Source organism: Heterodontus francisci, chromosome 7, assembly GCF_036365525.1.
Source record: "Heterodontus francisci isolate sHetFra1 chromosome 7, sHetFra1.hap1, whole genome shotgun sequence".
Classification (NCBI taxonomy): Eukaryota; Metazoa; Chordata; class Chondrichthyes; order Heterodontiformes; family Heterodontidae; genus Heterodontus; species Heterodontus francisci.
Genome location: NC_090377.1, coordinates 12467824 through 12486811, shown reverse-complemented (window position 1 = coordinate 12486811; position 18988 = coordinate 12467824). Strand labels below are relative to the sequence as shown.

The window sequence follows — 18988 nt, the reverse complement described above, 5'->3', positions numbered from 1 at the left end:
TGCAATGTTGCACTTGCCTGGGGGAGCGGTGCTGTAGAAATGCAAGTTCTTTCTTTTTCCTTTTGCATTCTACCACCACCCAGCATTACCCCCACTTCCACCCCCCTCCCCAGCAACACACAGAGTTAATAAACACTTGAAAGTGTGCTGAAGGCATGAAATTCAAGCTGAAAATATACTCGCTGGAGCTGATTGCTTGGGGCTACAGTAAAATTAGGCAGCCGTCTTGTTAGGCTATTTTCAGTGTGTTTGCAAATACCATGTTTAACTTCTTGTCACTAAGATCTCACTCCCTTGGTAGCCTGTCTCTGTTGCGTTGGTGACTGAGTCGAGTAATTTGACCGTTCGTCTCCTGGAGAAAGCTGATTGCGTAAACAATCGGATCTCTCTGCTGGTTGCTACCAACAAACTCCCTCCGAGCTTCCTTTCACAACCCTTTGTCCCTGCTTTGCTATAAATCCAGGGAAGGAGGCAGCCTACAGTCTGCTGAAAATTTTCTTCGTCGATCCTGAAGGTCGTACAAAAGGAGAGCTAAAACCATGGTGAGCTTGCTGGCTTTATTCAGACATGCTAAATACTGTTCAACAACTTGCATTTAAACAGAGCTTTTAATATGGTTAATAAAAATTTCCAAGATGCTTCACCGAAGCATTAATCAGACAAAAATTTGACTTTAGAACAGGTAACCGAGAAACCTGGTCAAAGAGGTAGATTTTTAAAAAGCATTGTAAAGAGGAGAGAGAAAGACAGAGAGGCTTAGGGAGAGAATTCCAGAGATTAAGGCCGAGATAGTTGAAGGCACGGCTGTTAATTGTGGAATGAAGGACGTGGGAGATAGATAAGAGGCCAGAATTGGGAGCAATGCGGAGATCTCAGAGGGTTGTCGGGCTGAAGGAGTTTCAGAGACAGGGAGGGGTGCGGCCATGGAGCGATTTGAAAACAGAGATGGGAATTTTTAATGTGAGGTGCTGCTGTATAGGAGAGAGAGGGTGCTGGTAATGAGGCAATGAGCTCTGGATGATATGCGTGGATAATGGGCTAGTATGATGGATACTGCACAAGGGCATATCTCTCAACTTGCTACGCTTTGAAACCCTGCCAATCGGTTGGGCAGTGTGGGGGTGGGGTTAGGGGACTGCAGTGTTCTGTAGAACCAGTAATATCTGCTGATTTTTGTCGCCTTGGGAGTCTTGCTGTCTGACAAGCCATTGTCTGGGTTGTCTCGCTGCCTGGGGAGTCTTCTGTTTCTAGAGTCTTGCTGCCTGGGGAGTCTCTGCCTGGGGTGCCTTGCAGACCATGGTTGCTTTATCCCAGCGTCTCTGTTTCGTGTCTGGACCGGCGGATGTATGTTCACAGTTGGGATTCTCGGCAGTAAATGTGTGGATCAGATTATTATAGACACAGGTGCTGAAACAAGAAACCATCAAGAGGTTTCAGAAAGGAACCAGACAGGTTCCTTATCAAAGGATGGGATTAATCATGGGCTAGATGGCTGAAGGTCTTTGTTTGCCTAGAACAGTTGCTATGTTACTGTGGAGTCCGTCAGAGGTGGGTGGAAGTGATCTGGCACTTCACCTATGGGAAGGGTGGAGAATCTGAGGGAGCAGGAGAGTTTGGACTTTGTCATGAGCTTAGCATCATTTTTTGCATTCCCCGCCCCCACCATTGTTCTTCGAGAGTTACATAGAATTTACAGTACAGAACCAAATCATTCAGCCCAACCGGTCTATACCGGTGCTTATGCTTCACCCGAGCTTTCTCCCACCCACTTCATCTCACCCGATCGACATATCCTCTATTCCTTTCTGTCTCGTGTTTATCCAGCTTCACCATACTATTCACCTCAGCCACTCTTTGTGGTGGCGAGTTCCACACTCTCACCACTCTCTGGCAAAATAAATTTCTCCTGAATTTGCTATTGGATTTATGAGTGACTGTCTATCTTATTTATTTATTCACTCAATAGCTGGAATGAAGCACAGCACTGGATTAAATAGTTTAGCTTGGCTCACCCCTAATTTTGAGCCCCAGTTTTCGATATCCCCACAAGCAGAAACATTCTACGTGTACTCTATCAAACGTGATCATAAATTTAAAGACCTTCATTAGGTCACCCCCTCAGCCTTCTCTTTTCTAGAACTGTCTCTGAGAGTGCTATCCAATTAGTCTCACTCCCCTGTTCTTTCCCCATAGCTCTTTGTTTAGTCTGGATCTCTGTAATGGGTTGGGGAACAAAGGATTTTGCAACATGACTAGCAGAATGCTGAGGTGTTATGGTTTTTTTTCCAAAAGTATACCTGACTCATAAAATTTTAAAAATTACATTATTAACAGTTCAAATTTGGCATTACATAAAGTGCAATGCAAATCAGTTTCTTTCAATACAGTCCGAGGTGCCTCACTACACTTGCCATTTCAGGTTCTATTTAAAATATGCATTTACATCACACATCCAACATTTTCTGGTGCGTACAGCCCGAGGAGTTTTACACAGTTTCCAGCTCCTTGGTATACTATGGTGGGAGGGCTTTACACAGTGGTCTTTCCCCTTTGAACCTTTGCTGTGGCTGCCCCAAGCTTTAGTTTGTCCCTCAGTATGTCGTCCTGGACCTTGGTAGCAGGTCCTAGAGTGGTCAATAACTAGAAGTGCTCTTTATAGACAGGGTGGGGATTGGATCTGATACCTCATATGGCAGTACCTCGCTGTGCAAATAAAAGATATTCTAATGCATGGGGATAAAACTAGTGGCTTAAAGTGCTTGCTGCTCAGGGAATGTGACTTGAAAGGTGGGGGTTAAAAAAGGTAAATTGTGAAGGGACAGAAAATTTGGACTGCAATTTACATTCCTAGAATTTCCGGGGTAATTTAGACTTTCGGCTTCAGATCTTGTGGCCAGAAAAATCCTGCTCCATCAATTGAATGTCTGAGTTTACATAGGAACAAAGGAGTTGGAGTAGGCCATTCAGCCCTTCAAGCCTGCTCTGCCATTCTAGATCATGGATGATCGTCTACCTCAACACCATATTCCCGCACTATCCCCAAATCCCTTGATGTCATTAATAACTAGAAATCTATCGATCTCTGACTTGAACTTACTCAGTGACTGAGCTTCCACCGCCCTCTGGGGCAGAGAATTCCAAAGATTCACCACCCTCTGAGTGAAGAAATTCCTCCTCGTCTCAGTCCTAAATGGCTTGCCCCTTATTCTGAGATTGTGTCCCCTGGTTCTAGACCCCACAGCCAGGAGAAACATCCTTTCTGCATCTACCCTGTCTATCCCTTTAAGAATTTTGTAACTTTCTATGAGATCACCTCTCACTCTTCTAAACTCCAGAGAATCCAGGCCCAGTCTCCTCAATCTCTCCTCGTAGGACAAACCCACCATCCCAGGAATCAGTCTGGTGAACCTCCGCTGCACTCCCTCTATGGCAAATGTATCCTTCCTCAGGTAAGGGACCAGACCTGCACACAGTATTCCAGGTGCAGCCTCACCAATGCACTATATAATTGAAGCAAGACTTCTTTGCTCCTGTACTCAAATCCTCTTGTGATAAAGGTTAACATACCGTTTGCCTTCCTATTTGATTGCTGCACCTGCATGTTAGCTTTCAGTGACTTATGAACAAGGACACCTAGGTCCCTTTGGACATCAATACTTTCCAAACTCTCGCCATTTAAGAAATACTCTGCACCTCCGTTCCTCACACTTATCCACATTATAATCCCTTTGCATGATTTATTAGAAGTCCTGGCCAAAGGTTCGAGAATTTCATCGGAATTCAAATAGTGCCCCACCCAAAGAAATACTTTTACAAAGTTTTTGATGGTTGTGGGGTGGGTTGGATACTCTTCCGTTTACAACAGGGATGTGGGTTTAAACCTACTCCAGATTACTGGGATCAAGCTCTCTCCATGATCCCCCTCTTCCCTTGCTCCATTTTTCTCTCCCTTTTTCCCTGTTATCTTGCTCCCTCTCTCTGAATCTCTCCTTCCCCTTTTCTCTCTTCAGTTCCCTGCTCTCTCCTCCTCTCCCTCTTTCCCCCCCACCCCTGTTTCTATCTGTTTTTCTGACTTCCCCTTCTCACCCGCTTTTCCATGCTCTCTCCCCTCTCTCCCTCTTCCCCGTGTTATCTGCCCTCTCTCTGTTTCTAACTCTCCCTGCCTTCCCTTCTCTCTCCCTTTCTTTCTTCTCTCCCCTCCTCACTCTCTCTCTCCCCTTCTCATTCTTCCACCCTCCCTCTCCCACTCTCCTACCCTCTCCCTCTCTTCTCCGTCCACTGTCTCCGCCACACCCCATTTTATCTCCCACCCTCCCTCTCCACCACCTCACCTTTCCCTCTCCCCCACCTTCTCTCTCCCACGCTTCTCTCTCTCCCTCTCCCACCTCACCTCCCTCTCTACCCACCCTTCCTATTTCCCCCCTAGCCTTCTGTTTCTGTGGTAACAGATTTGAAAGCAAAAGAACTGAGGCACAAGTGGCACACTCTCAGGACTGAATGAAGTATAAATGCCAATATTAGTCTATTTGATGGGCCTGTGCAGTTCCTGACTTGAAACACCAGACTCCAAAGCAACTGAAGGCAAGGCCCTAAAAACTTTCACCTTCACCTTCACCTTGCTTCCAATGGCTGGGTGTAGTCCCAGCAGTGGCCACCGCTCCCAGTGGCGCTGCTGGGACTAAGAGCTGCTGGCCCGCTGATTGGCCAGCAGCTCTATTAGGTGGGACTTCCTGCTTCAAGGAGGTGGAAGTCCCACCCAAGACCAATTAAGGGCCTGGGGAGCAAAAAATCCTGGTCTGGCTTCGGCCAGTGAGAGGGGCTTCCTGCCCAATGAAAAATTCCGTCCCTTATGTCAGAAACGAATTTGCAGAACTCATAGTGAAGGAGTGGTGCGGGTGGGGGTAGTTTCAGGCCATATTGTATTCCTTTTAAGATGTAGAAGAGTACTTGCATCCCTGATTTTCTTCGCTGCATCATTGATGGCCGTGCCTTCAGCTTCCTGGATCCTAAGCTCTGGAATTCCCTCCCTAAACCTCTCCGCGTCTCCTCCTTCAAGACGCTCCTTAAAATCTACCTCTTTGACCAATCTTTTGGTCATTTTTCCTAATATCTCCTTATGTGGCTCGGTGTAAAATTTTGTTTGACAATCGCTGCTGTGAAGAGCCTTGGAATGTTTTACTTTGTTAAAGGCACCATATAAATGCAAGTTGTTGTTGGGAGAGAGCCGGGGAGGTGTAGGGAGGGTATTGCACAGCTTAGGGCCTGGGCTGCTGAAGGCACAGCTGCGAATGGTGGAGAGAAGGAAGTCAGGGATAGGCAAGAGACCAGAGTTGAAGGGGCTCAAAGTTTTGGAGGGTTGTAGAGTTCTAATTATGAATGATGAAGAGATTTTATGGGGTAGATGTAGTTAAGATGTTTCCACTTGTGCTGCAGTCTGAAACTACAAGATGGTCACTAATAAATCCAATAGGGGACTCAGGAAAAACTTATTTCCTCAGAGTGGTTAGAATGTGGAACTCGCTACCAAGTGGCTGGTCAAGACGAATAGCATAGATACTTTCAAGGGGAAGCTAGATAAGCACATGAGGGAGAAAGGAATGCAAACTTATGTGACCAGGATGAGATAAAACAAGGTGGAAGGAGGCAAGCATGGAGCATAAACACTGGCATAGACCTGTTGGGTCTCTCTCACACACACTGTTCTTCTCCTTTTAAGTATATTTTCAATTTTCTTATTCTTGGGAACACAGGACAGGAGAAGTGTTCCGCCATTCAGCCCCTCGAGCCTGTTCCGTCTTTCAGTTAGATCACGGGTGGTCTGTATTTCAACTCCATTTAACCGCCTTGTTTCCATAACTGTGCTGTTAGTTCTAACTAACTCCTATGTAATAATAATTGCTTATTTCTGTCCCACAGCGTGAATGTATCTCCATCCATGTTGGCCAGGCTGGTGTCCAGATGGGCAATGCCTGCTGGGAGCTGTACTGTCTGGAGCATGGTATCCAGCCTGATGGACAGATGCCCAGTGACAAGACCATTGGAGGTGGCGATGACTCCTTCAACACCTTCTTCAGTGAGACTGGAGCGGGAAAACACGTCCCACGAGCTGTCTTTGTTGATTTGGAACCAACTGTGATTGGTAAGTCCAAGAACCACGGGGCCATGGTTCTCCAAGTCAGAACCCTCTCACACACACTGTTCTTCTCCTTTATGTATATTTTCAGTTTTCTTCTTGGGAACATAGGACAGGAGAACTTCCGCCATTCAGCCCCTCAAACATGTTCCGTCTTTCATTTAGATCATGGGTGATCTGTAACTTAAATCTACTTAACCACCTTGTTTCCATAACCCCTAATTCACCCACCTAACAAAAATCTATTAACCTCAGTTTATGAATTTTCAATTGACCTCCAGCCTCAACAGCTTTTAGGGGATGAGAGTTCCAGATATCTACTACCCTTTGTATGAAGAAGTGACTCCATGCAACACTCCTGAACAGCCTAGCTCTAATTTCAAGGTTATGCCCCCTTATTCTAGACTTCCTCCACCAGAGGAAATAGTTTCTCTCTATCTCCCTATCAATTCCTTTAATCACCTTAAACATTTCAATGGGAGAGTTGGGCTGTTACAATTTCTGTTCAGACACTATCTTGGGCCTGGTATGTCAGATCAAGTACTGCTAGGTAGATTGCACAGTGCAATTCTAGATTTGTTACTAGTTTGACTTTCCTCTGAGTAACAGGCAGAACTGTCCTGTTGACTAACATCCCAGTGTTCCACATCCTGGGTCTTTGTTATCCCAGTATATGTGAGTTGGTATACAGGACTAGATGGTGGTTCCATCATAGACGCAGTTCCTACCAACTTTGATAGTGTCCTCTACTATGGCAAAAGCAAAATACTGTAGATGCTGGAAATGGAAATAATAACAGAAAGTGCTGGAAATACTCAGCAGGTCTGACAGCATCTGTGGCGAGAGAGGCAGAGTTAATGCTTCGGGTCTGATGATATGTCACATGCATGCGTATGAGTCAGTATCTACGTTCTTAGACAAGCAAACAAACTTTTCATAATTCTGCATTCCAGATGAGGTCCGTACTGGTACCTATCGCCAGCTGTTCCACCCTGAGCAGCTCATTACCGGGAAGGAAGATGCTGCCAACAACTACGCCCGTGGGCACTACACCATCGGCAAAGAGCTGATTGACTTGGTTCTGGACAGACTTCGCAAGCTGGTAAGAATTGAGCAAATGGCGAGGGGTTTGTGAATTATAAAGAGAAAGAACTGGCATTTCTAGAGCACCTTTACAGCCAATGAAGTGCTTATTGAAGTGTAGTCACAATTGTAATGTAGGGAAATACGGCAGCCAATTTGTGCAAAGCAAGATCCCACAATCACCAATGAGATATATGACCAAAACATCTGTTTCTTTTTTTCTAATGATTTTGGTTGAGGGATAAATAATGGCGCCAGGTCACCTGGGTGAGAACCACTCCTGCTTTTCTTCCAAGTAGTGGCTGTGGAATCTTTGGCATCCACCCAAGAGGACAAATGGAGTCATCAGTTGAACATCTCATCAGAAAGACGATAGCTTGGAAGGTGCAGCACCCTTTCAGTACTGGCACTGAGTGTTGGCCTGGATTATGGGCTCTAGTCTTATCCAACAGCTTAACTAAGGGATGTCTAAATCTTTGCCTGTGGGACCTCCAAGTCCTGGCAGCCCAGCTTTCCTTGATTTCTCCAGTTTCAATTCCCTGGCCCTAGAGATTTGGAAAATGTTGTTTTCAGTGCTCATCGGCAGTGCATGTTTAGTTGGAATACCAACTTGTTCACTTGTGCAAAAATCTGTTGATGTAGTTGGACTTGCATCATAAAGGTTCAGAGGCCCTGGTTTCTTCAACAACAGTTGGTATTTATATAGTGCCTTTATCATAGTAAAATGTCCCAAGGTGCTTCCCAGGAGCAATTATCAGACAAAAGTTTTATTCCAAGTCATATAAAGAGATATTAGTACAGGTGACCAAAAGCTTGGTCAAAAAAGTAGGTTTTAAGGAGCATCTTAAAGGAGGGGAGAGAGGTGGAGATGTTTAGGGAGGAAATTCCAGAGTTTAGTGCCCGGACAGCCGCCAATGGTACTCTTAACGATGGATGAAAGTGGGCACAACTCAACATAGTCTACGATGCCCAGTATCCTAAGAGCTTGTATCTAATCAGTGGGTGTTACAGAGGGATGATGGAGAACAGGAAAAGAACCTCTATTCCATTCAGTCCCACACAATTGTGATGCCTTGTGCATCACAAAATATACATTCTCCACCCCACACAAAACCACATGATCTCCTAAGACAGGCAAAACACTCAATAAAACCCAGGCCAATTTGGGTGAAAAATGTAGGAAATTACTCTCCCTCCCTTCAGGTGATTAAATTAGTTCAGTTGGCCACTCTGGCACTGATTAACGTTACCAGGTAGCTATCTCTTGTTTGCGGTGATCTCCAACCCAGCCTGAAACCTGCTTGAAGGAATTCAGTAAACTGGTGTTCACTGTTCAACACAGCTCCTGTTCCACAATTCCAACGTTCTCTGTGAAAAGAACCACCTCCTGACATCTAACCTAGATCTGGCCTTGTACGACTTACAATTGTGACCCCTGGTCCTCCCTAACCTTTTTAAATGAAGCACACAGCCAACTTAAGAGTCATGGAAATATAGAGCACACAAGGAGGCCATTCAGCCCATTGTGCCCGAGTCAGAACGTAAGAAATGGGAGCAGAAGTAGTCCATACAGCCTGTCGAGCCTGCTCCGCCTTTCCATACCATCATGGCTGATCTTCGGCTTCAGCTCCATTTTCCTGCCCATTCCCCATATCCCTTGATTCCCTGTGAGACCAAAAATCTATCTCCGCCTTAAATATATTCAATGATGAAGCATCCACAACCCTATGGGGTAGAGAATTCCAAAGATTCACAACCCTTTGAGTGAAGAAATTTCTCCTTATCTCAGTCCTAAATGATCGGCCTGAGACTGTGCCCCCCATGTTTTAGATTCCCCAGCCAGAGGCAACAACCTTTCACTGTCTACCCTGTCAAGCCCCTTCAGAATCTTGTAAATTTCTTTGAGATCACCTCTCATTCTTGTAAGCTCCAGAGAATATAGTCCCAATTTACACAGCCTGTCATCAAAGGACAACCCTTTCAGCCCAGGGATCAATCTAGTGAACCTTCGCTGTACTCCCTCCATTGAAAGTATATCCTTCCAGAAATATGGAGAACAAAACTGCACACAGTACTCCTGTGCGGTCTCCTATATTCTCTGGAGTTTAGAAGAATGAGAGGTGATCTAATTGAGACACACAAGATTCAGAGTAGAAGCTGAGAGATTGTTTCCAGTTGTCCGGGAATCTGGAACACGGGGACACAGTCTCAGGATTAGGGGTCAATCATTCAGGACTGAGATGAGAGATGAGTAGAAATGACTTCACTCAAAGGGTTGTGAATCTTATGAATTGAAGCCCAAGATCAGCCATGATCGTATTGAATGGCAGAGCATGCTCGATGGGCCATATGGTCTACTTCTGCTCCTAGTTCTTGTGTTCTTGTGTTCACCAAAGCCCTTTAATTTTTATTTTTGTATAGCAGTCACGCTCAATTCCACACCCCAGCTTTTTGTCTATAACCCTGTAAGCTTCTAATCTTCAGGTTCTGTCCAACTCCCTTTTAAAATTATGTACAGAATCAGCTTCCACTGCCTTTTCAGCGACAGCATTCCAGATCCCAACAACTCTATGGTTAGTGAAAAAAATTCTCCTCATCTTCCCTCTAGATCTTTTATCAATGATTCTAAATCTATGACTTCTGGTTGAACACAATCTAGTCCCATCATCATCAGATCACTCCTAAGTCAAACGCTTCTCTAAAGTATAGCGTCCCAGCCCTTTTAGCCTATCTTGATAACTAAGGGGCTTTAAACTGGGAATTAGTCTAGTGGCTCTCCTTTGCACTCTTTGGCCGGGATCTTGTGAGGCCCTTGAGGCGGGGTAGGAGGCGGGGGAGCACAGAGTATCGTAACAAGTGGCGGGGGGGGGTGCGGAGGATCTTCCCGGGGGCTGGATAGGCTAACGACAGTCTTCCCACCCAGAGGCCAATTGAGGCCCTATTAATAGCCACACAAAAAGGCAGAGGCAGGGTTCCTCCCCAGCCTTTTCGGCCCAGCGCTGTGATACCTGTCTCCAGCACAAAATCCTTTGTATTAAGGGTGAATTGCACTGCAGGAGGCAACTTCCTGCCTAGTTCTGCTGTATTGTTTTTGTATAAATCTATGCATTGTTTTCACAGGCTGACCAGTGCACAGGACTCCAGGGTTTCCTCATTTTCCACAGCTTTGGTGGAGGCACCGGCTCCGGTTTCACGTCCCTCCTGATGGAACGTCTCTCCGTTGACTATGGCAAGAAGTCCAAACTGGAATTTTCGATCTACCCAGCTCCTCAGATCTCCACGGCTGTAGTCGAACCCTACAATTCCATCCTGACCACGCACACCACCCTCGAGCACTCAGACTGCGCCTTCATGGTAGACAATGAAGCCATCTATGATATCTGCCGCAGAAACCTGGACATTGAGCGCCCAACCTACACTAATTTGAACAGGCTGATTGGTCAGATTGTATCCTCCATTACAGCCTCCCTTCGCTTTGACGGTGCTTTGAATGTTGATCTGACAGAGTTCCAGACCAATTTAGTTCCATACCCCCGTATCCACTTCCCTCTAGCTACCTATGCCCCTGTGATCTCAGCTGAGAAAGCTTACCATGAACAACTGTCTGTGGCCGAGATCACCAATGCCTGCTTTGAGCCAGCCAATCAGATGGTCAAGTGTGACCCTCGCCATGGCAAATACATGGCTTGTTGCTTACTGTATCGGGGTGACGTGGTGCCAAAAGATGTCAATGCTGCCATTGCAACCATCAAGACCAAACGCACCATTCAGTTTGTTGACTGGTGCCCAACTGGTTTTAAGGTTGGCATCAACTACCAGCCTCCCACTGTGGTGCCTGGTGGGGACCTGGCCAAGGTGCAGCGTGCTGTGTGTATGCTGAGCAACACCACAGCCATCGCTGAAGCCTGGGCTCGCCTCGATCACAAGTTTGATCTGATGTACGCCAAGCGTGCCTTTGTGCATTGGTATGTGGGTGAGGGGATGGAGGAAGGGGAGTTCTCGGAGGCCCGTGAAGACATGGCAGCCTTGGAGAAAGATTACGAGGAGGTAGGCACTGACAGCATTGAGGGTGAAGGTGAGGCAGAAGAAGGTGAGGAGTATTAGACCCTCAAAAGTAGTCCTGACGGTGACAATATTTGGGATCAATAAACTGGTGTGATTCAATTTTAAAATCCTTTGTTCTCAGACATTCTTAATAAGCAAATCGACAAAAAATGGTAAACGACAAACAGAAATAGATCACAGGCCAGCTGAAAAGTAAAGTTAGCAAATCTGGCAAAGGATCCTGCCCCTGAAGTTGTCTTTTCTCATTGCAGGGGCTGTTTGACCTGTTTTACTTCAGATCTTCAGTGTATGCAGATTCCTGTCTTTCTTTTAATAAACAAAATTGCAGTGCATTGCGCAAAAAGTTTGTTCCATCTAGTTTAAAACCAATCAAAAGAAACAATCAAACACTCCCTAGTTAGAAAAATAATATTGCAGATCAAATCTTTGGAATACATGGAATATATGTAGCAATAATGATTAAATAAAATCTTGTCTATATTTCGCAGTTGTGTACAATTTTTTGTTGACATACAAGTAGGAAGAGGCCATTCAGCTCCTTAAGTCTGTTTTGCCATTTAATCAGATCACAGTCAATCTGTATCTTAATTCAATTTACCTGCCTTGATTCTAACCCTCAATACCATTACACAACAAAGACTGATCAATCTCAGTTTTAATATTTTCAATTGACTCCCAGCTTCAACAGCTTTTCGGGGAAGAGAGTTCAAGATTTCTCTCATCACCCTTGAACAGTCTAGCTCTAATTTTAAGGTTTTGCCCTCCTTGTTCTGGCCTCCCCCACCAGAGGAAATAGTTTCTCTCTCTCTACAATATCAACTCCTTTAATCATCTTAAACATCTAAATTAGGTCAGGACTTAATCTCTGACGCTCGAGGGAATACTAGCCTAATCTATGCAACCTTTCCTCATAATTTAACCCTATTATTCCAAGTATCATTCTGGTGAATCCGGACTGCACCTCCAAAAAGGCCAAAATATCCTTCCAGAGGTGTGGTGTCCAGAACTGAATGCAGTGCTCCAGATGTGGTCTAATCACAGTTCTGTACAGCTATTTCAAAACTTCCACCTCTTTGTGATTCAGCCCACTTATCATAAAGGTCAACATTTCATTAGCTTTTTGATTTTTTTTTTTACCTGCCCACTAGCTTTTAGTGATTTCTGTACTTGGACTCCTAAATCTCTTTGGTCCTCCAGTTCCTAGCTTCTAACCATTGAGAAAATATTCTGATCTACCAGAATATAAAGGTCCAAATTGGAGGTGGTTTCAACCTTTTAGGGTTCTGTATATGCCTCATACATAGTCACAGAATTATACAGCACAGAAACAGGCCCTTCGGCCCATCGTATCTGTGCCAGCCATCAAGCATCTAACTATTCTAATCCCATTTTCCAGCACTTGGCCCGTCGCCTTGTACGCTATGGCATTTCAAGTGCTCATCTAAATACTTCTTAAACGTTGTGAGGGTTCCTGCCTCTACCACCTCTTCAGGCAGTGTGTTCCAGATTCCAACCACCCTCTGAGTGAAAAGATATTTTCTCAAATCCCCTCTAAACCTCCTGCACCTTACCTTAAATCTATGCCCCCTGGTTATTGACCCCTCCGCTAAGGGAAACGTTTCTTCCTATCTAACCTATCAATGCCCCTCAAAATTTTGTATGCCTCAATCATATCTCCCTCCGCTCAGCCTTCTCTGCTCTAAGGAAAACAACCCTCGCCTTTTCAGTCTCTCTTCATAGCTGAAATGCTCCAGCCCAGGCAACATCCTGGTGAATCTCCTCTGCACCCTCTCCAGTGCAATCACATCCTTCCTATTGCGTGGTGCCCAGAAATGTACACAGTACTCCAGCTGTGGCCTAACTAGCATTTAATACAGCTCCATCATAACTCCCTGCTCTTCTATTCTGTGTCTCGGCTAATAAAGGCAAGTATCCCATATGCTTTCCTAACCACCTTATCTACCTGTGCTGCTGCCTTCAGTGATCTAAGGACAAGTACACCAAGGTCCCTCTGACCCTCTGTACTTCTGAGGGTCCTACCATCCATTGTCTATTCCCTTGCCTTGATAATCCTCCCAAAATGCATCACCTCACACTTCTCAGGAGTAGATTCCATTTGCCACTGCTCCGCCCATCTTACCAGCCCATCTATATCGTCCTGTATTCTAAGGCTTTCCTCCTCACTATTTACGACACCACCAATTTTCATGTCATCTACGAACTTACTGATCATACCTCCTATATTCACGTCTAAATCATTAATGTACACTACAAACAGCAAGGATCCCAGCACCGATCCCTGTGGTACATCACTGGTCACAGGCTTCCACTTGCAAAAACAACCCTCGACCATTACCCTCTGCCTCCTGCCCCTAAACCAATTTTGCCAAATTGCCCTGGATCCCATGGGCTCTTACCTTCTTAACCAATCTCCCATGCGGGACTTTATCAAAAGCCTTACTGAAGTCCATGTAGACTACATCAACTGCTTTACCCTCATCTACACATCTAGTCACCGCCTCAAAAAATTCATCAAGTTAGTTAGACATAATCTCCCCCTGACAAAGCTATGCTGACTATCCCTGATTAATCCCTGCCTCTCCAAGTGGGTATAAATCCTGTCCCTCAGAATTTTTTCCAATAGTTTCCCAACCATTCACTGTCCTCCAATCCCCTGTCACCTCTCCTGTGGACAGAGAGGATTTGAAAATTTGTGTCAGAGCCCCTGCTATCTCCTCCCTTGCCTCACACAACAGCTTGGGATATATCTCAACTGGGCCTGGGGATTTAACCACTTTTAAGCCCGCTAAAACAGCTAATACGTCCTCTCTTTCAATGCTAATATGTTCAAGTATATCACAATCCCCCTCCCTGATCTCTACATCTACATCGTCCTTCTCCATAGTGAACACAGATGAAAAGTAATCATTTAAAACCTCACCTATGTCCTCCACAGACAGATTGCCACTTTGGTCCCTAATGGGCCCTACTCTTTCCCTGGTTATCCTCTTGCCCTTAATATACTTATAAAACGCCTTAGGATTTTCCTTTATCTTGCCTGCTTGTGTTTTTTCATGTCCCCTCTTAACTCTCCTAATTACTCTTTTAAGTACCCCCGTACACTTTCTATACTCCTCGAGTGCCTCCACTGTTTTCAGCGCTTTGAATCTGCCATAAGCTTCCTTTTTTTTCCTGATCCAATCCTCTATATCCTTTGACATTCAGGGTTCCCTGGACTTGTGGTCCTACCCTTCACCTTAACGGGTACATGCTGGCTCTGAACTCTCACTATTTCCTCTTTGAATGACTCCCACTGGTCTGATGTAGACTTTCTTACAAGTAGCTGCTCCCAGTCTACTTTGGCCAGATCCTGTTTTATCATTTTAAAATCGGCCTTCCTCCAATTCAGTACTTTTATTTTCAGTCCATCTTTGTCCTTTTCCATAACTACCTTAAATCTTACAGAGTTATGGTCACTATCCCCGAAATGTTCCCCCACTGACACTTCTACTACTTGTCCGGCTTCATTCCCTAGGATTAGGTCCAGTACTGCCCCTTCTCTTGTCACCTGACCTATGTCTGAGACACCAGATGCAGGCCCTGACAACAGACCCAGGGCCTGACATCAGAGACAAGCTCTGACACTAGATTCAGCCCCTGACATCTTACCCTAACACCAGATCTTGAGACTAGATTCAGACCCTGACACTAGTTTCAAACCCTGATACCAGACCCAGGCCCTCATACCAGATTCAGACCCAGAGACCAGACACAGACCTTGACACTAGCTTCAGTGTTTGACACTAGATCTGGGCCCTAAAACCAGACTCAGGCCCTGACACCTGTTCCTCCAGGCCCTCACGAACTTGGAAAAGGCACTTATCTTGTGTAGCCAGCATCTCCTATCTCCCTTTCCCCCCATTTATTGTGTCTTCCCTTGCATTGTTTGCCCTTCCCAAATGCATTACCTTACACTTCTCTGGACTGATTTCCATTTGCCACTTTTCTGCCCACCTGATCAGTTCATTGTAGTCAACCACACAGTCAATTTTCATATCATCTGCAAATTTCTTAATCATGCCCCCTACATTTAAGCGTAAATCATTGATATATACCACGAACAGCAAGGATTCCAGTACAGAACCCCACGGGAAAAAGCCATCCATTCACAAAAACACCCGATCGTTACCCTTTGCTTCCTGCCTCTGAGCCAATTTTGGATCCAACTTGGCACTTTTCCTTGGATCCCATGAGCTCTTAACTTTCTGATCAGTCTGCATGTGGAATCTTATCAACAGCCTTGCTAAAATCCATGTAGACTACATCAAATGGGCTACACTCATTAACCCTCATTATCTCTTCAAAAAATTGAATCAAATTAGTCAGACACAACCTTCCCTTAACAAACCCATACTGACTGTCATTGATTAATGACGATTTATACTGCCCCACAGAATTTTTTCCGATAACTTGCTCACCACCGAGATTAGGCTGACTGGCCTGTAATTACTTGGGTTATCCCTTCCTCCTTTTATAAACAACAGGTACTCCAGTCCTCCGACACCATGCATGTAGCCTGAGAAGATTTCAAAATGACAGTCAGAACCACAATTTTTTTCTTCCCTTGCTTGTCTTAGCAGCATGGGATACATTTTATCTGGGCCTGCTGATTTATCCACAAAATATTTCCTCCCTCATTATGTTTATCCCATTCAATATTTCACACTCCTCCTTAACAACAATCTCTGCTCCATCCCCTTTTTTTAACGCAAACAGATGCAAAGCATTCATTAAGAACCATACCCATTTCTTGTGCCTCCACACACAAGTTACCTTTTTGATCTCTAACCGGCCCTACTCTTTCCTTAGTTAACCTCTTGCTCTTTATTTATTTACAAAACATCTTGGGGTTTTCCTTGATTTTACCTGCCAATATCTTTTCATGCCCTCACTTTCCTTTCCTCAGTTTATTTTTAATTTCATTCTTTTCAACTGCGGCCTCATCCCCCCCCCCTCTTTAATTTCCTCCAGCCCAACAACCCTCTGAGATCTTTGGTCTCTTGAGGATCCCTGATTTTAATCACTCCACCATTGCTGGCTGTTCCTTCAGCTGCTGAGGCACAAAGCTCTGGAATTTCCTCCCAAAACCTCTCTGCCATTTTTCCTCCTTTAATACACTCTTTAAAACCTACATCTTCAAACAAGGGTTTGGTCATCTGAACTAATGTCTCCTTATGTGGCTCAGTGTCACATCTTGTTTGATTACACGCCTGTGAAGTGCCTTGGGATGTTTCATTGGGTTAAAAGTGCTATTGTGCTAAAAGTGCTGTGCAAGTTGATGTTATTCTGCCCTCCTCCCATGCTGGGACACTCCAATAACTGTTGCTGTAAAACAGACAGTGGGGATGGCATGTTGAAGACGCATCCCCCGTGTTTAAGTCTTTAATGCTTATCATCAGAGGAGGTGGGCTAAGATCGAGGCCAACGTTTGAGATCAATAACCTTTCATCAAAACTGGAGAACGTTAGAGAACTTACAATCAGTCATTATTTCCTCAAGTTCCCTGAAGTGAGCTTTGAACTCACAACCTTTTGAGTCACACACACACACACACACACACACACACACACACACACACACACACACACACACACACACACACACACACACACACACACACACACACACACACACACACACACACACGAATTATATTGACTGATCCAAACTGACACAAAATGATGAATGTGCTAGAGTTACAATGCATGCGTATTAAAGCAGACGTGGTCTCTTCAGACTACTAGAAAAGATCGGATGTCCACCAAAGCTACTAAGTATCATCACCTCATTCCATGACAATATGAAAGGCACAATTCAGCATAGCGGCGCCTCATCAGACCCCTTTCCTATCCTGAGTGGCGTGAAACAGGGCTGTGTTCTTGCACCTATACTGTTTGGGATTTTCTTCACCCTGCTGCTCTCACACGCGTTCAAGTCTTCAGAAGAAGGAATTTTCCTCCACACAAGATCAGGTGGCAGGTTGTTCAACCTTGCCCGTCTAAAAGCGAAGACCAAAGTACGGAAAGTCCTCATCAGGGAACTCCTCTTTGCTGATGATACTGCATTAACATCTCACACTGAAGAGTATCTGCAGAGTCTCATCGACAGGTTTGCAGCTGCCTGCAACAAATTTGGTCTAACCATCAGCCTCAAGAAAACAAACATCATGGGGCAGGACGTCAGAAATGCTCCATCCATCAATATCGGCGACCGCGCTCTGGAAGTGGTTCAAGAGTTCACCTACCTAGGCTCAACTATCACCAGTAACCTGCCTCTCGATGCAGAAATCAACAAGCGCATGGGAAAGGCTTCCACTGCTATGTCCAGACTGGCCAAGAGAGTGTGGGAAAATGGCGCACTGACACGGAACACAAAAGTCTGAGTGTATCAAGCCTGTGTCCTCAGTACATTGCTCTATGGCAGCGAGGCCTGGACAACGTATGCCAGCCAAGAGTGAAGTCTCAATTCATTCCATCTTCGCTGCCTCCGGAGAATCCTTGGTATCAGGTGGCAGGACCGCATCTCCAACACAGAAGTCCTCGAGGCGGCCAACATCCCCAGCTTATACACACTAGTGAGTCAGCGGCGCTTGAGATGGCTTGGCTATGTGAGCCGCATGGAAGATGGCAGGATCCTTTAAAGACGTCTGCAAACGTGATATGAAGTCCTGTAACATTGATCACAAGTCGTGGGAGTCAGTTGCCAGCGATCGCCAGAGCTGGCGGGCAGCCATAAAGGCGGGGCTAAAGTGTGGCGAGTCGAAGAGACTTCGCAGTTGTCAGGAAAAAAGACAGAAGCGCAAGGGGAGAGCCAACTGTGCAACAGCCCCGACAAACAAATTTTTTCTGCAGCACCTGTGGAAGAGTCTGTCACTCTAGTATTGGCCTTTATAGCCACTCCAGGTGCTGCTTCACAAACCACTGACCACCTCCAGGCGCTTACCCATTGTCTCCCGAGACAAGGAGGCCAAAGAAGAAGAAAAAAGGTACCATTTGCAACCCTCAAATCGCAATAAAAACTGAGAATGCTGGAAATAGCAGGCCTGGCAGCATCTATGTCATAGAGTCAGTATGGCACAGAAGGAGGCCATTCAACCCATCCAGTCAATGACAGCTGTCTGTAGAGCAATGCACTCTGCCCCACTCCCTTGCTCTATCCCCATAGCCCTGCAAGCTTATTTCCCTCAAGTGCCCATACAACTTCCCTTTGAAATCACTGATTGTCTCCACTTGCACCACCCTCGTAGGTAGAGTTATTACTGCTCACTGAGTAAAAAAGTTCTTTCTCACATTCCCCTGCATCTCCTGCCCAAAACCTTAAACCTGTGTCCCTAGTGCTTGTACCATCAGCTACTGGGAACAGCTTTTCTTTGTCTACCTTATCTAAACCTGTCATAATCTTGTACACCTCTATCAAATCTCCCCTCAATCTCCTTTGGTCCAAGGAAAACAACCCCAGCTTCTCCAACCTAACCTTGTAGCTAAAATGCCTCATCCTTGGGTAGATCTCCTCTGCACCCTCTCAAGGACCCACACATCCTTTCTAAGGTGTGGTGACCAGAACTGGCATAATCCTCTAGTTGTGGCCTAGCCAAAGCTTATAACCTATCTCGTTTACCAACTTTGTGGTCATCTGTCCTAAAGGGCT

General features: G+C 45.3%; 1 protein-coding gene across 1 annotated transcript; it reads left to right on the top strand.

Annotated features, from left to right (window-relative positions):
- The first annotated feature begins 401 nt into the window (after positions 1–401).
- LOC137371853 (tubulin alpha-1D chain) lies at positions 402–11761 on the top strand. The gene is made up of 4 exons (XM_068034804.1): positions 402–542; positions 5917–6139; positions 7087–7235; positions 10337–11761. Exons 1-4 carry the CDS (start codon positions 540–542, stop codon positions 11318–11320), a joined length of 1359 nt encoding a protein of 452 aa, XP_067890905.1. The 5' UTR covers positions 402–539; the 3' UTR covers positions 11321–11761.
- The last annotated feature ends 7227 nt before the right edge of the window (positions 11762–18988 follow it).